Source organism: Chelon labrosus, assembly GCF_963514085.1.
Source record: "Chelon labrosus genome assembly, chromosome: 14".
NCBI lineage: Eukaryota > Metazoa > Chordata > Actinopteri > Mugiliformes > Mugilidae > Chelon > Chelon labrosus.
In genome coordinates, this window is record NC_140347.1 from 3,784,134 (window position 1) to 3,802,303 (window position 18,170).

The following is an 18,170-nucleotide window of genomic DNA, read 5'->3' on the forward strand; positions in this document are numbered from 1 at the left end:
GTCCATCTCTGACTTATTAACTCAGTCACTTCACATTGTCTCTTAGTTATGATTTAATTCCTCTCTCCTCCAAGACTAGAAAATTAGAAAATGAAAAAGAGAAAGAGAGATGAAGTGTGAAAGATAAATAGAGACGGGGATCGATGACGTCTCCACTCGCTGCCAGATTCATTTCATCTGGTTATGTCCTCAGAATATGGACCTTCTACAGCATCAATAAGAGGACGGTGAATTAATGAGGGAGGACGCCGGGTAAGATCATCCACCTCGTGGGCTGGATAAACACATTTATGTTTAATGGAAACGCTGATGTGCTCTGGCAACGCTCGATCCTGCTTGGCTTCGGCCACTAGAACTCGTTCAGACGATCAATAGAGAGGAAGAAAAAGACTGGAATGAAACCTGAGAGACTCCACGAGAAAAATATAAACCACTGTTTCAAGTTTGATATTTAAAAAGCAAAATCAAACAAATGCTCAACAAATTTATCTTTGGTCCTTTAATATATGAAGAAAAAAGAAAACAGAATGAGAACTAAAGGAGAAACCAGTGGTTAATGATGATGATGATGATGATGATGATGATGATGATGAAGTAGTTTCCATCAGTGATTTTATATCTTTTCTGTTGGTTTAAACGGAGCAAGGACATGACTCTGGGACAATATTCAGATGTAATTTTAGACTACAGATGTGAGCTATTTCCTGGTTCATTGAAGGAAAATACAGCTTTTATTTATTTAAAAGGGGAAACAGGAAGAGCTACTGTTAGCTAGGATGCTAGGAAGCTAGGAGGAGCTACTGTTAGCTAGGAGGTTAGGAAGCTAGGAGGAGCTACTGTTAGCTGGGAGGCTAGGAAGCTAGGAGGAGCTACTATTAGCTGAGAGGCTATGAAGCTAGGAAGAGCCACTGTTAGCTGGGAGGCTATGAAGCTAGGAAGAGCCACTGTTAGCTGGGAGGCTAGGAAGCTAGGAGGAGCTACAATTAGCTGGGAGGCTATGAAAACTACTATTAGTTGGGAGGATAGGTAGAGCTACTGTTAGCTGGGAGGCTATGAAAACTACTATTAGTTGGGAGGATAGGAAGAGCTACTGTTAGCTGGGAGGCTAGGAAGAACAGGTGTTTTTTGTGTTTGTGATGCATATATTCTGTGAGTTGTTTTGGTCAGACGCTGCTTACATTTGATGACGGACAGAGCGCACCACTGGACCTTCTTCCAGCGGCTGTGGATCAGCCACTTGTTGACCTTCTTCACCAGCTCTGCCAGGTGGTCGGGGTCCGACTTCATGATCTGGTCGAACTCAGCGAACTGGACGGAGGGGAGTGAAAGGTGGTCAGAGCTAATTCAGATTTATTTTATTAAGTACGAGGGGACAACGTGTTTCCTGATTAACATGTAGATCATTTGGGACTTCATCCTGCTGCCACAACTACTCACTGGCGCGTCAAAGGATGGATTAATCCACCACTGGAAATAGTCCCCAATAAGTGTCCTACTTCCTCGTAACTGCTAGAATAAAAAGGTCTTTTATGGCTTTTCCTTAATATGAACCTACATCTACATCTGTAAAGACAAGTATGGTAAAACTGGTATATTCCTCCAAGCCGCTGTAGACGACTGTTCAGCAGTTACCGAAAATGTTTAGTTGCTGTTATTGCTGCACAAGGAGGTCACATACTTTACCGTCTCACAGATATGTAATATCGGCTCATTTTCCCAAATAAACAAATGCACAGGCATAATATTTCAATATTCTGGGTTCTCTTTGTCTACTTTCAGGACTTACATCAACAACATCCGTGTCTCATTATTGTATGAACTACAGCAGTTGTTCTCTTAAAACTGGAAACTCTTTTTGCAGGAGAAAATGGTACCATGTGATGTCTACATTGGAGAGCACTGCTGGCATCAGATGCTGAAGAGTAATGAAGGCACCTGAGTTCAGCCGACACAGGACTTTATATTGTGTATTTATTCCTTGGGGCTAAATCCACAGGGTCGAAGTTGCAGTTTGTCCTGGGTAGCGTACCGAGCTCCTCTCTAACAAATTCGTGCACTCTCATAAAGTCGTCCTTGGAAACTATATGTCGAACCCAAATGTGTTGAATTATTCATCTGGCAGGTGAAATGAAAACCCTCATCTGTTGGCTCCGGTTCTCCTGAAAATCTCATCTCACCTCAGCAGCCAAAAATGACTAATGCACTTTGAATCAATTGTTGTTGTTTTTGTTTTTAAGGGAAACAATACCTACATTAGTCTGTGCGACGGGGGAAATAGAGCAGCTTTTCAAAAAGTCTCACCTTCCCAGGTCGGAAAAACACTCTGGTCAAACCAAACTTGTAGTCGTTCTCATTGAGTCCCAGGGCTTTGAAGAGAGCCTGCAGACACAAAAACACACAGACTGACGTTAAAACATGGAAAAACAGACGTGTTAGAATGGTGAAAAGAGCCGAGGCTCAGAGGACTGACCTTGCAGAAGAGGCGGGGGTCGAGGCGGGTGAGTTTGGGAGGCATGTACTTCTGGTACATGTTGTAGAGTTCGTGGAAGGGAGCTCTGGAGGGGAAGCCGCCCTGCATCAAGTCCAGCACCGACACCATGCCTGGAGGAAGAGGGACCAGAGACGAGTTCAGGAAAAGTCTACTGGACTTCACTGAGTCGCCCGTTGCATGATGAAAAATCCTTGAAGTTTTGTTGTGGATTGTTAAGCCATTTCACTCCAGACCAAAAAAATTTGTCAACCTCACAATGGTGCAACAGGAAAAAAGGATCAACAAAGTCTTTAAATAGTTCCAAAACAAGGTCTAGCTCAGTATAAGATGGCTGCATTGTGTTTGTTGCCTGTAGTTCAACGATTAGCAAAAGACACTGGATGAAACTGAGCAACACAGGGTTCAGATTCTATCAGGCAAGTCACCATGTGGTGCATAGTTGGCACAGAATTGTGCAAAAGCGCAATAAAACAATATCAGTTGTTTGTCATTTCAACTGCAACTGAAATATTCAATTTAGTAACAAAGGCAACCCCTTTTTTAATAAAATACACTAGGATAAATGTTTTTGTGAGTTTAAAACCTCACAAACCTTAAAATCTTTGAGATACGTTACGAAAAAACACCACATTAAATGAACTACTAACTGGTATTTGATTATATTCAACATTCTGCTGGATTTGTCGTGTGGAAGCTGTTAATACTGATCATCTGGCAAACATGAACAGATTCTGTGCCAATACATCCACTCGATACTTCACTACAAAGTCTGATCCACTGGTGGCGATCAACGCTCATCGTCATCGGAGGGGAACTTACGTTGATCCCAAAAACTGCAAATCCATTGACTCTTAAAGACGTAAATCAAAACGCTGCTGAACGCTGACTCCTAATCAGCTGCATGTCAATTAGCACCATTTGTCAGCCGTTGGTAGCTCAGCCACTTCCTTCTTTTCTCTTTTTTTTTTTGGTCTGTGTCGTCTTGTGTTGATGTTGTCATGACTATTCCCCCTGACACGTTACATTAATCTGTTGATTCAGAGCGCCGGCAAACAGATGATTTGCCATCTTTGAAGCATTGTTAGTCACCTCATTTCGCTTTGAATCCTCACATCAGAGGGCTCATTTTCAAACCACTTCCACGACAGACAGATGCTGCTAATTGGCCTCCATTCATCCTCGCAGCAGAGTCTGTGGCTGCTTCACAGCTCGTGACCTCCACTGGCCGACTTTGCGTCATTTCTCCAATCCCCGCGACGTGATGCACACTCACGGAACCATTAAAGTCACATTGTACTGACTCTTAAAGCACAGCAGCTGAATGTGGAATCCATCAAAACGAAGGCACAGCTGAGGCGTCCAAATTGCAACTTAATGTGCGTCGACGTGTTAGGACGTAAAGCCGTCCATTTTAAAAAGCATCGACATGCGACAGCGATACGAGATGGAGCACATATCTTCCTCGGTGTAACGGCCAAACACTAACGAGGTAGAGTCATGCCAAAAACCTTGTGAACTGGCATAAGACCCGCAGAGAAATCAGCAGCACTTATGCCACGTTAAAGCTGGAGAAGAATCACCATAATCACCAACTTTGACATGTCCAAGTTGATGCCAAAAAAAGAACAAAAGCGATGGAAGTATGGACGCCTCGGTAAAAGCACAACGATAACTGAGACGTTACCTAGGGCACGTAATGAGACGGGAGAGCTTTGAGGGAATGGAACTAGGAATTATTAAGACGCTTGGCGAGAGATTATTGAGCAGCAGTGGAGTGAACATGGATTGAATATCGCTATGAGATATTTACTAAACGGATAAGAAATCAACCGTGGAGCAGATAGAGCAGATCATTTCCACATCTCCAGAGGATCTCCCTCTATCAGCCTTCATTGGCGAGAGCATGAGGGTGTTATTCTTTGGGTAAATCGACGTCAACCGTACGTACAATATTGTTAATGCAGAAAAAGCAGCTGTTTGTCTCTTGGTTTTATTTTGTGAATCTCCTGAAACAGCAGCACCAGACATCACTAAGTTTGAAAAGCACTTTATTTTGCTGAAGACACATCAAATCAGGCTTCCAGTTGTAACTGTTGCCAAAGTAAAAGGTAAAACACAAATAGATGATATCATCTATAATTGAGAGCTCTGCCTTCATGGTTACATTAAGATGAAAGTTTAGGATTTAACCCTGGGGCCTGTTTGGAGAGGAGGGATTAAAAAACGATCCGTGTTTTAAAACTTCCTGAACGTTTTGTCCCAGCATTGGTTTTCCCTCTACTGGCTTTAAAATGAATCACAAACATTGCTTCTAACTTGTCTCTGATTTATTGAAATCCTCTAAACCTCTCAGTAGTTTTTGCTCAGGTCAGAGGATCCAGTCCCGTCTCAAGTTCAGACTGAATCTTGTTTTCAAACCTCTGTGGAATAGTTTTTTTTTTTTTTTCTTTTTGTTATCCGCTGTTGCTCTACATCCCATCCTTGGCCCTGGCCGTCTTGTTGGTTCACAGAGCTCTCTCCCATATCTGCTCCAAACTATCACCGCTTCGATTCCCGGTCCAATAAAACTGATAAAGAGCTCGGCTTGCTGCGGTATCTGAACATCCCGAGTTTGTGTGCATGGAAGCAGAATCTGAATCTCTGAGGATATTAAACCCGAGCTCATCATTTCTGTTCCTCTGGATCTGAGCGGAGGGAGGACAGACACTCTCACAGGAGTTGTGATTTAAGGGAAAAGAAAAGTTTAAGAAAACAGAATCAGAGTCACGAAGCCTCCAGGACCTGGTTCTACACCGAAAACAAATGGAGAGATCAGGGAGGTTGGTGGCTACCAAGTTGAACAAGGTTCAACTTTGAGGTGACGTCCCATGGCGGATTGACACGGAGTTCCCCAAATGTTTATCTGTAGGAAACACCGTCCACCATTTTGGTTCCTAGCACCACATCCACCATGATAGCGGCTTGGATAACGAGCGAGGTGGATCCAGGAGACTCTGAGAGCACTGTCAGGAGGCTGCTATGGGCCTAGGCTATTGGAGGGACTTCCCATGATGCACTGGGCTCCTGTCTCCTACTTTAAAGTATGAGGACAGCGAAGAGATGGAAAAAAAGATGCGGCCGCATTGTCTCCTTCTGCAGCAATCATTGCCTCATGCATCGGCAGAGAAAGACAGGTTTCATATTTGTGTTTGTGTGAGCCGTGAAGCTCGAGGCTTTGTGTTTTCCTGAGAAGCGTCTCGGGCTTAAAGGCTCCAGTCACGGACGACGTGGACGAACTGGAACGTTACTGACGGTAGCTTCACTCTGCAGGACGTCTACCCATGCTGAATGCTGCTGCACGGGTTCACAAGCTTTACAGGTCAGCCCATGTTTGAGGGAATTATTCAGCATCAAATGAAGAGATTCTCGGGTACATTTGTATTCTCCAGCAGTTCTGTTAGACTTCTAGTTTATAACGTGGATGTAGACGGTGTGTGTGTCGGACGAAAGCTCCAGGACCAAGTGAGTGAATCTCACGTTGGGGATGTTTTCTCAAGTTTTTAATAATGCAGAGATGTTTTTCTTTCTTCTCTGAATCATTGCGGTTATATTTTTTCCTGCAGGTGCATTTCAGAAACACAACGAGTATCAAGGTTCTCGTCTCCCGTCTCCCTGGGTGTTATTTCTGTTTCTTAAAGACGTGTCTTGATATTTGCTGTTGGTCTACACTTATTTACACTTTTTTACCCGTGGAACAACGAGCACCGAGAGTGTGTCCTTCTGTCTAACTGCAATATACGACGATTATAAAAGCGATTACTCAGAGGGAAGAAAACCTGTCTTCAAATTGAGTTTAAATAATAAACAGAACTTCCCCAAATGAGGTTTTAAACATATTTTCACATGATATCTATGAGTGTAGAACCTATTTTGGACTATTATCAAATTATACTATTCAACAGTAATAAGGACAGATGTTTTTTTTTTAATTAGCATCCTTGGTGTTGAGTGTCAATTAAATGTAACAGTAAAGTTTAGTTTTAGAGGTCTATATGTGCAGAAACAAACGGCTGGAAAGGACTGCTGCCATGCTAACCATTAGCATAGTCCTTAGCATCTCCATTAGTGTCGTCATTAGTATCACCATTAGCACCAAACACCTCAGCGAGACTCAACTATGTTGAGTTAACCGAGCAACAGATATATCTAAATGAAGACAGGCGTGAGTCATTTCAGCTGCAGCCACGCTGTCAGACTCAGGTCAAACATGAACCTTCGCTCTCGTGTTAAATGAAGCAGAGTTTGCGGAAAACACACTGACCTGAGCACTGGAGCTGGGAGAGAATCTGAGCTCCTTCAAACTGGTGGCTAACCATCTTCAGGTTGGGCTTAATGCAGCGGATGAAACTGGAGCCCTGGAGGACGGAGAAAGAAAATGAGCCGGAGAAAGAGAAGTCATTACGCCGACAGCAGGACGCACAAACCTGCATCAGACATTCATGACATTCATCATATCTGACTGTGGACATGATGCACTGTGCGTCTCAGGGGAAACAGGAGCTCTATGTGTTTGTCTCTCTCGAGGAAGCTAACAGCTAACATGAAATCATCGTCACAGTGGAGGAGGGAGGAACAAACACTGACCGTGCTCCGGAGCTTCTCCAGGAGAATATTCAGCTGGGTCTGCAGAAAGAAAAGGAATCATTAACAAACAAAACAAACGAGGATCAGAGTGGAGCGAACGTGAGCACGCACAACCGAAGGATCTCATTTATTCTGGCGCCGAAGAGAAATCCCTAAATCCTATATGGGATTAAAAAATACCGCTGAGCATCATGAGAAAATACACAGTAATACAACACTAAAAGAACGACTTCAGTTACATATATTAACTTCTACATCCATTCAAATGATGTGCACATTTTCAAATAAACTGCAAACGCAATAACCTGAAGAGAACCTAAAGTTTATCCTGATGAAAGCTTTTCTCCTAACATCCGCAGTTTAAATTTCTCCTGCTACATGAGGAAGGAACAGTCTTCTTATGTCCTACAATAACTCTCAACAGACCTAAATGCAGTAAGTTGTTTTTCACTATTTCTTGTTTGTAGATTATGAATAAAAATGACAAACAGATGAGCTTTTATTGTTCACTTTTACTTTGAAAGGATTTCTCTACGGTTGTCGTTCAGCTGCAGCAGAACATAATCTCCTGATCTGTAACGATACATAACTCCGGTGGCAGTCGGCGGCCGGGCCACTAAAGCACGTCCACGCTCTGCCGCCACGTCAACGGGGGCTTTGTGTTTGTGTCTGCAAACACGTGGGAGCAATTACTCAGAGAGCGTTGATCCTGGCGGTTTGCAGCTGAAGATGCTGCTGAGGTGAACGAGAAAAGAGCTTTTGTCCCCGGTAAGGTTTCACAAAGAAAAGCCTTTCGGTTCGGTCTGAATCCTCTTGGTGTGCAGGGTCAAGACCGATTCATTCTATACACGTCGCGTGGAGGAACACCAGGGCTGAGCTGCTGATAAGAACTTTTAAAAATCTGCGTAATTAACACATTTGTTCAGTGGCTGAACTGCAGGTATACCCAGCACTGAAGTTTTTGAACTCTCAGTGATTGTTTTAACCAGTTGGGTGACTACAAACTAAACAAAACCCCCCAACAACAAAAAAAAAAGCTTGTTCAGGTTTTCTTCTTTCATTATTAAGGAATCATCACTATCCCAACAAGAGCAGACTCCAACGCTCCCTGCACTCCTGACCTTTGGACAACGCCTCGTTAATGGCTGCTTGTCCTGTCAGTGATGCATTATTCAGGCTCATGGTAGCTTAATCTTTTAAGTGGCTGCAGGCGTGAAGAGCATCTGTGAATGTAAATATTAATAAACGCATTCTAGCGGGGGTCTGTAACGGAAGACAGGCGAGCGTACAGTGAAGCCAAATGGGAAAGGATTACAGCTACAGTACGTCTTTGTTCGTCCACATGAAGACACCTCCTAACTTCACAAATATGTCCTTGGCTGATTACCACGGCAATATGTGAGCAAATTGCAGCGGTCTGGCTCAAAAACATGCAATCATTCTCAGTTATTGTTGGACGATCCAAACACGTTCCAGTTGAGTAGTCGATAAGGTCAACATGGCTGCAACGGAACAGCTCTGGACTGAGATGAGATTTTGTTGTAGTGTCCACATTTTATTTTGCAAGGTGATGCACACTTGTCCATATGCCCAAAAACACTTCTTTTATTACAAGAGAATTTGAGCCATTTGGTGCACACAAACTGGGAAAGTCTAGAAAGCTTCAACATGAAGACCACTGGCATTCATGCTCTCAAGTGGAGTTAGTTAGATCATCTTAGGACAAAAGTCAAACCTTTTAGAAGTTTATTAGCTGGTTATATGTTCAAGTAGCCATCTAAGGCGAGTTCAGTGATAGCAACCCCTTCTGAATAAACCAGCAAAATGCTAAATATATTCATTTTAAATCAAGGCCACTGCTGTTTTTAAGAATTTTGTAACTGCACAAATAGGGCAATTCTTCTAATGGCCACTTGAGTCTGACTCTTAAAACGAGTCATTGAGTACTGATATGAAAAAATTGGTCTCTAAAGTTAAAACCTATAACTAAGGCTGCTAGCTGTCTGACCTCTATCTCTCTTTGACCATCTTTGAATTAGCTGGGAGTTACTTGGAGTCAGGCACTGCCAAGATGGAGACGGCCGGAGACGCCACACTGAGCTTCAAACTGATGTGTTCGCCCACATTTACTCATTGATGTTTAAACTGTCAGTAGGAACGCTTGAGTTTGACTTCACTTAACTGAATCAACTTATTCGGTCCAAATCCCTTCATCAAACCTTTTAACACGGTGTTTAATCCAGTGATAGAACAAAGACGAATAAGCCTTCTACGTCAAACTGGAACACCAGAGGACAGAGGAGGTGTTTTATGACACCTTATCAGTCACTTGAGATCCCTAAAACAGACATCTCCAAAGGATCTGAATGCATCTTAATGTCCTGACAAGAGGTTAAAAAGCCTGAGACTCCCAACAGTTTCTTTGGAACTACTTCGTCTTAGTGTTCGCTCTGGAGGTTTTCAGGATCTGGCTTCTCTAAGGTGTCTTGATAGAACATGGATTGGTGGGAACCAAAGTGCTGGTCGGTAAACGTTTGGAGAACTCTTCAGTCAACTGTATCAGCGGCTCCCACTGGTCGTCCTCTTGATCATGTGAGATTAGTTCTACCTGGTAACGTCCACTTTTTCCTCCCATCATTGCTACAACTCCCTGAAGGTCATCAACATTCATGGTCTCTGGTCAACACATCGTTACTAGTCTCTTGCTGTGTGCACTGGGCTAAATATTAGCATGCTAACATGCTCATAATGGTCACGCTAAGGTGCTATAGCTTAATGTTTTAATCTTCAAGTGTATTCGCTTGCAAACAGTTTCTAAAGAACAAATGAGGCTGATTGAGATGTTCTGCAGGTATCTGGTTCTAAATCAAAGTATGATCCAACCTCAGAGGGTTTCCATTGTTTTGTTGTAGCTGCTTCGTGGAGTGAACCTTATCTTCTACATCTTGTAATAAAGGAAAGATAGACTTGGCTTTGTCTTCATCCATTTTTCTATATCAGGACGGATCAGAGTAACTTACACAACGTCCCTTTATCTGTCCACATGCAGTGATGAAAGGCTGCGCCTGGCCGGGTGGCTGGCTTCAGATCTCGGTTAAAGTTGAAATGGAAAAGGATTTTTAAACGTTATTTACATGGACTCGAGGTCTTTTCAGCAATTCACCTGATCACAGACATTTGACAAAGCAACAGCAGTGGATCTGAGGCACTCAGCGCGTTCAGGTGTTCAGATTCAGGGCGTAAGCAGATTGAATTATCCGTCATGTCTGGCTGGGCCTTTGGAACAGGGCGCCCGTGTTACGATGTGTTCGTTCACTGAATCGGGACAAAGCTGCGGCGTCTGCTTATAATGAAAAACCTACAGCCCCCCCCACGGCTCGCTATTTCCCTCTATAGCGGCATCAAGGATGCAGCGTCTCCGTCACCTCCACTGACTCCGATTTATCACTGCTCATTTTTTCCCCGTGCCCGGAGCTCTGTTCCCGTCTGCCTTCCTGGATCCTCCTCTGAACCTTTTGTACCTTAATCACTGTGCAGTTAGAGAACGGCGGTCCGGGCGAAAAGAACTCCGTCTAGTCTGCATCAGGTAGAAACCATGCATGTGATGAACACGGATTGGACTAAATATTAAAAAATTTGGTATCTGATCAGTTATCTGAACTGACTTAGCTGCAGCAGATCCAGAATAAATTTCACTTTTTGGTTTTGCGGCAATAAGTAGGTGTGTAGTCTCTCTGTTTGGACGTGATTAAGCTCCAGCAAAGGTCAACCGAGCAAAACCGATCTGGATACTCTAGGCTAGGTTTTCGCAGCAACTCCCTGAACTCATCCACATTGCATTGTAGTGAAGAGAAACTGTCCCTCATACGAGAGTCTATGAGAACAATCTGGGCTATTTGCAGCACAAAAAGGAGTGGAGCCTGCAGTACTCCCTGAAAAACTGGTTGAGGCTGATGTTCTTGAAGGTTCTGGTGTTCAGCGTTAGCTTCAAAGAACTAAGAGAGCTGTTGATTCGACTGTGTTTTCAGTTTCAGGTTGGTTCTTTCTTCCTTTGACGCGTTGTCATCCACAAACCGCGTAGAGGATCTAACTCTGCAGGGAAGGACGGTGTCTGTACAAGCTCAGAGACGTACGATGCATATAAATCACGTCTCGGCGCGCATGAAAGGATGAAATATCTGTACATCAAAGGCGGCAGTGTTCCTGTGAATTCCATCAAACAGCAGCTCTCTGCTTTTACTGTACGCCAGGCTGCTCTCCAGGTCTATGGAACCTGGCGTCCCCTCAGGTTATGCGATTTTTATTTTATTTTATTTTATTTTTATTATTATATATATTCATTTAGTTTTTATTAGAACACATGATTGCGAGGTCCCGAGCGCCGTGCCTTTTGGCTCACCTTGCCGTCGGTTAGGTGACACATTAGAGCGTAAATGAAGGTGAGAGGCTGAGCTGGATGAGTCACGGTGCAGAGGAATAAAAACCGTCTATGACTGCAGCTCTTTCTGGGTTTTAAAATGTACTCTGGAACGCTGTGAAACTTCACCTCTGACTGAGCGAGGAGAGTGCTCGGCGATCGTGTCTTTGTGTTCCCACCAAGTTGACTTTCCAGAAGTTGTATCTGGTGCTTTATTTTTAACAAAAACTGACATGAGGTCTGACTTTATGACTCCTTGCACTTAAAGGAAGATACAGAAGAGAGCCCTAACAGCTTCCTTCAGACCACGAGGTGGAACTTTGGTAAGTGTGTTGTGGTAAGGGTTAACAAGAACAAGAATATCTTAGTATAGTACAAAAACCCTGCAGAAATAACCTGAGACGCATACTGAGTGTGAGCAGGTCTGGTCTCTCAGACCGAGTGGCTTCCATCGGACTTTACCCTCTGATACAGCAACAGTGGAAGTTACAAGATTCATATGAAATGAGCTAAAGTTACGGTGGCATTTAGAAAGAGGATCTATGTCTATGTGGAGTGGACAATGAGTCAGAATCTGAAGGGATGAAGTCTGGTGCACATCATTAATTCAAGTCGTCTAATGAGGAGGAGCAGCTAATATTTTGACAGACTGAAAGTCTTCATCAGTGTCAGTCTGGACTGGTAATTAGCAGGCACCCGCATCTCTTTAGAGCAGCATCCTTTCTGCTCCCAGCAAATATCTGAAACGCCCTGGAAGACAGATTTTAAATCTAATTTGAGTTGATTTCCAGAGTATTTCCTTAACCCAAGGCTTTAGAGTCCGTATACGTTTGGTTTCATGAAGCTGAAGCTCTCCTGAAAAGACTGGATAAATGAGGACTACCTCCAGAAACATCAGATCCATGTTCCTGACCCTAGTCTCCATGGACCCTGGTCTCCATGGACCCTGGTCTCTATGGACCCTGGTCTCCATGGACCCTGGTCTCTATGGACCCTAGTCTCTATGACCCTGGTCTCTATGACCCTGGTCTCTATGACCCTGGTCTCTATGGATAGATCAGACTTCAGTGTCAGTAACATTGTGCCTGATTAATTAGTGATAAACTAAAATGTCTTCTAGATTAGATAGTAGAAAACACCCTGACAGCAATGATATCATTCTGAACTCATTCAGCAACCCCTTGACTAAAACTGGACCAAGAGTTTAGAGAAATACCACAAAGGTTCTAGTAACAATAGAACCAGGCCCACTCTCCATTTGGACATTTGGAGAACCAAAGAACCCAAAGTGTTCCATGTTGGGTTTTTACCTCTGGAAAGGGAATCTGGCTACAAAATACTACTGATTCCACTACAGGAGGCAATGTACATACAATTCAGTCTTTGGACATTTCATTTAGCCTGGACATCATCACATTCTACCATTGTGCACATTATACAATCCATAGAAGTACTGATATTTCACTCATGTAACTCAAACCAGTCACCAAGGCATGCTACATATCAGTACAAATCTTCCTTTGAAAACAAGATGGAAGCAAAGGACCATGTAGGAAATTAAATGAAGGTCAGATTCTGTCAGGCAAGTCACCATGTGGTGTATATAGTAGTTAATGGGGAATCATGTGGATAGATAGTCCCTAACAAATCATCCAAGTGAAGCTAACTTGAGGATACAATAATGGAACATTGAAAACTTCGCTCCTCACCTTAAACTTGTTGCCGACGCTGATGAAGCTGAGCTTTCCGGCCTTCTGCTTGACGTCCTTGCTGTTGTTGGAGTTTTCAAACAACTCGCGGACGAAGCGGTCCTTGGACTCGCTGACCAGACTCTCCAGAGACATGTGCAGAGCGTCGTTGTTCTTCTCCACAAACTTGGTCTGAAACATTTTCAAACAGAATTTAGAAACACGGCGTCCGGACCCCGAGACGCTCTTCACTGCTTTTCTCTTGACTCTGTTCCAATCTCAACGTGGAGCACACTTCAGTTTAAGCCATATTATTTTTTCTCAGATCTTAATTTTTTTTTTCCTGCCACGTCGGCTCAGAAGTGCTTCTATGATTTTATAATTCATTGAAAATCTCCTCACTCTCTCTGCGCTAGCTCGGTTTCCCAGAATCTCATCTAATCTGAATGGTCACTTGCTTTCATGTTAAAAGCTCCGGTCGAGAGAGTTTTCTGCAGCCCGGCGATCAAAGAAAAAGAAATAAATAATTTTGTGTGACATTAATTTCAAAGAAACGCACCGTCTCGTAGCACACGGCTCCTGCAAAGTGCCTGATAATAAATCCTTCATCGTCCCTCACGTTCCGGTGGACGGTCAGCTTAGACTTCCTGGGTATCTGGGGGGGGCACACAAACACAGCTGATCACATGCGTGGACATGAGTGGGCGCACACACGCAATAAAACACTCAGACTCAGCAGAGTTCCTGCCTATTTTCCATTTACAGTGGCAGGCTAATTCCCAGCCCTGTCAATCACTCGCTGCTGGAAATGAAGATTAGGATTTGGTGTCGGTAATTTAACTGTCAGCCACGCCACGTCACTGAAACTCTGAACTGGCATCAACGTAAGAGGAAATCTGTCATTCTGAAATAAAGACACTGCAATCAGTGAAAACAGTGACACAACACAGAGGTTTAAAGTAAGGCAGGAGGATTCAAGCAGAAATTTGTCAATCAATAGAGTGGTCTGATGGAGCTAAATGAGTTTTAAGCAAAAAATCTAAATATTTAGTTGAAACGTCTCAGATATGAAGAATTATCACAGTCAAAGAAATATATTTTGGATGCGGCTTTTTGTTCCAGGAGGATTTCAACCAAGACGATAATGTGATGATGGTTTGATATTTTTGAGTCTTTGTTTTGTCCTTTTCCTTGTTTTTAAATTGAACTTGTGTTATTTTCGCGTCTTATTAACGACTTCAGATTGTGTTAATCTGTGAAAGGTTCTTTACAAATGTCAAAAAGTTCTCAATATACCAGGCTTTGGTTGATAGATTGAATTAATTCAGAGGAAGTTGAACCATTTTTTTCCCATACAGGATACATTCAAAGTGACTAATGTGCAGCCTGAGAGGCAAAAATCCAGAGTTAAAGGTTTCATATGAAGGTATACATATCCTCACCGGCTCCTCTCTACAAATAAACTTTAATTATTTAGAGGTTTTATCAAGTAAATTAAATTCTTAAAACCTTGTGTGTTCACTTTAAACTTCTTTAAAAGGTACAGTATTTAGCGAGTTGGAGTTGAAAAGTTTTCCAAATTTTCATTCAGCTGAATACCCAAAGTGTGCCACATTGTGTTTTTACCTCTTGAAAGGGAATATCATCAGAATTCTACTATTGTGCACATTATAGAATCTGTAAGAATACTGATATTTCCTCCATATGGCTAAAATCCAAACTGGAATTATTTGGAGAAGTAAATTAAATGTTTAAACCCTTGTGCATTCACTGTAATCTACTGTAAAGGGTATTATGGGAGTTGGAGTTGAAAAGATTTCCAGTTTTTCCTCCTCGTTGACTTACAGTCAGACGGAAGTGGTCCTTGTGTTTGCTGTGCACAGTGTCGGTAAAGTGCTGGTCGCTGGGTTGAGGTAGACGGTTCTCTTCGTCCAGGATGTCCAGGATGCCGACCAGCTTCGCCTCCACCAGGTCTGCAGAGAAAAGCAGAAGAAGCGTGAGAAGAAAAAAAACAAGATGGTCGCCTGTCTAAGTGAAGCTGGAGCGGATCGGCCGAGGCCACGGGGCTGAGGACGGAGGCAGGAGATTAAAAACTTAAAGAGGTGCAGAGATCATAACAGTTTGTCCTTGACCTGATCCCACGTGGAAGGTGATGGAAGTGTGAATTCACCTAATTAAAATTATTATTATAACATTACTTTTATTTTATTACAGTTTAGTAACGGCTTTATTTTATTAGTATGACGTCAGTTAAGGTCGTTTGAAAGTCCAGCGTCTGCAAACGTGTGATTTATCTCCAGGAAACGTGGGAGAAGAAAACCTCTGGTAGTTCAGAGACGACCTTCAGATGATCAGCAGCAACATTTAATGAAATAAAAAAAACATTACGGACGTTTAAGATGTTTGAGATGTGATGGATGTGAATTTAAAGAAAAATGTCTGGCGTCTCCACCATCTACACCAGTTCATCTATCTCCTTATCCATCCATTCATCTACTTCTACATCCATTCATCTACCTCTCTATCCTTCCACCATCCATTCATCTAACTCTCCATGCATTCATCTCCCTGTTCATCCATTCATCCCCCATCGTCTGAGTCTCAAACACAGTCAGCATTCGTCCTCAGTGAATGAACTGATGACGTCTGATCATGTCCTCCTCTACTCTGTGGTGTCGTAGCATAGCATCGCTAGCATCATTTTCACGCAGCAGGAATCCAAATAAAAAAAACATATTTATTAATCTGATGCTTCGCCTCCAGCTGACTCTGCTGTAGTTGAAGCATCTAATATCGACGCCATTCGGATCGGCCCATCAGCAAAAACCACAATTAACCTGCTTCACCTCTAATTACCCGACATCCATCTCCCTCCCTGTCAGTCGGGACAGGAGGCCACGTGCTCGCTGCTCCATCACTGTGTCCGTGGGCGAAACAGAGGCTCGGGGGTCAAACTGTGGAGGGGAAGCTCTGGCAAAGCTGAGGGCGAACTGAGGGCGAGCTGCCAGCAGGGCGTTAAGGCCAATAATGAACAGCATGCTGCCGCTCGTTAACACTACAGTCATCACCGCCTCCTCTGAAGAGAGATTGGAGCTGCAGGACTTTGTTAGATACAGTCTGAACGGGAATTTGTAAAGTTAAGGATAGTAGGCTGCACAAGTGGTTAACCAGGACCAGGAGACTGGATCACATCACCTTCACTTAATCAATTTAAACCTATTTAAGCTCAGGAGGCAATGTACACACAATTCAACATTTGGACATTTTATTTGGCCTTCGTATAATCACATTCTACCATTGTGCACATTATACAATCCAGAAGAATACTGAGATTTCCTCCATGTTGTTCACTCATGTAACTCCCCAGGAAAACCTGTCACCAAGACATGCTACATATTTTTGCAAAGGTCTCATTCGATTCCAAGTGTGAAGGAAGCAGACCCAGCCGGTCACTTGTGTACGTTTGTATATATTGTTAAGGAACATTTAAAGGGTTAAACTTTATCCAGACTCCAGATTTTTATTTTTTTTTTAATTTAGAACAATCTATTCTAATGTATGCAGTTGGCGTTCAAAACAAACCACTGGAGCAATGAACAAAGCTAATGCTGATCTTCTAGTTGATGACTTTACTGATTACTTTTAAAGCTCTTCATGGTCGTGCCCCCGGCTATATCACTGAACTTTTAGCTCCAAACACTTTAAAACGTACCTTGAGATCCTCAGGCTGAGGTGTACTGTCTGTTCGTTCACAACTATGGGCCCCACTGATTAAACTGCTTTAAAACTTTATCATCTTTATCAGGTTTGTTGTACCTGCCTGTTTTTCTAATATGGCATTTTTTTTATTTCTTGTTAAACCTTTAAAACCAAATGTGTCACCAACCGTCAAACCCCAACGGTTTCTGGAAGCTGAGATGTTGTGTTCTACAGCCACTATGGTGTCATTTTACTTGCACCTCTCCCATAAGGTCATTACGCTCTTATAACATGCAGTGAAATGTAAATAACTGCCAGCTATTTAAAGTTCCAGGTATTCTGTAAAAATGGTTTGAAAGCACTAATACTCACTAAGACGTGTTCTGAACCTTTTATCGCCAAAACAAGCAAAATAAGCTCCCAAGCTGAGGTGTTAAAGGGTTCAGAACTTGAGATGTTGATTTGAAGATGTGCTACAGAAATAAAGATGATTATTAATAAACGCTCAAAGGAAGAATGCGAACGAGAGCGGTCCTCTTACCTATACAGTCCTGATTGTCGACGTAGTGAACCTCGTTGACTCCGAGCCCCTCCCGCTGGTACAGCTCTTGCTCCTGCAATCGAGACGTTTTGTGATGAGGAACGATATTCACGGCATGCACGGCGTCCGTCTAATGAGGACGGGGACGAGTGTGCGACTCGGCCTGGGGGGGTTTGGGGGGCTGACAGCTCTCTAACAAATGCCCGTTATAGCTGCTGTTACGTGTTTAAAGCAGAACTAGCATGTAAAGGTTACGGCTTTCTGCAACAGCTGTTGGCGAGCCGCCGCCGCCGCCGCCACCGCCGCCATCATCTCCAAGTTTGCAGATGAGGTGTTTAAAGGTAAAATGACGCGATTGACACTTTTAAAAAGAGAGAAGTAGTTGTTACAAAACTATCCGGTAGAAGTCAAACATGAAGCACAGCAGGAAGGTTTCAGCCTCGTAGTTAGAGACAGATCAGCTGATCTGATTTAAGATCTGATCCAGGATCTCATCTGGACTATTATCACCTCAGGGACGTCGGCTGAGAAGAAATTATTTTCTCATAGACGCAACGTAAACGGAGGCTGTGACTCTCCAAGGTCGACAGATTATCTGCCCCGGCGGAGATCGTGAAATAAAGACCTTCGGCTGTTAAAACGTAGTTAAACTTCATAAAACACAACTTCAGATAAATTGGCTTTTTCCAACTTTTTTTTGGAATTAAAATG

At 43.0% G+C, this 18,170-nt stretch overlaps 1 protein-coding gene across 5 annotated transcripts in view; it reads right to left on the reverse strand.

The window, feature by feature from the left end:
• Window positions 1-18,170, reverse strand: part of LOC311499305 (unconventional myosin-VI-like) — a 114,623-nt gene that overhangs the window by 35,047 nt on the left and 61,406 nt on the right. For 4 of the 5 annotated variants that reach the window (XM_084560244.1, XM_084560243.1, XM_084560242.1 and 1 more), the window contains exons 15-23: window positions 17,460-17,532; window positions 15,065-15,192; window positions 13,779-13,874; window positions 13,241-13,411; window positions 7,115-7,153; window positions 6,792-6,885; window positions 2,471-2,601; window positions 2,302-2,379; window positions 1,179-1,308 (exon numbers count right to left, since the gene is read on the reverse strand). In XM_084560244.1, the coding sequence (XP_084416370.1) occupies window positions 1,179-1,308; window positions 2,302-2,379; window positions 2,471-2,601; window positions 6,792-6,885; window positions 7,115-7,153; window positions 13,241-13,411; window positions 13,779-13,874; window positions 15,065-15,192; window positions 17,460-17,532 (940 nt within the window). Of the gene's footprint in view, window positions 1-1,178; window positions 1,309-2,301; window positions 2,602-6,791; window positions 6,886-7,114; window positions 7,154-13,240; window positions 13,412-13,778; window positions 13,875-15,064; window positions 15,193-17,459; window positions 17,533-18,170 lie in introns of those variants that run through there. The other variant, XM_084560245.1, reaches the window with a different exon arrangement.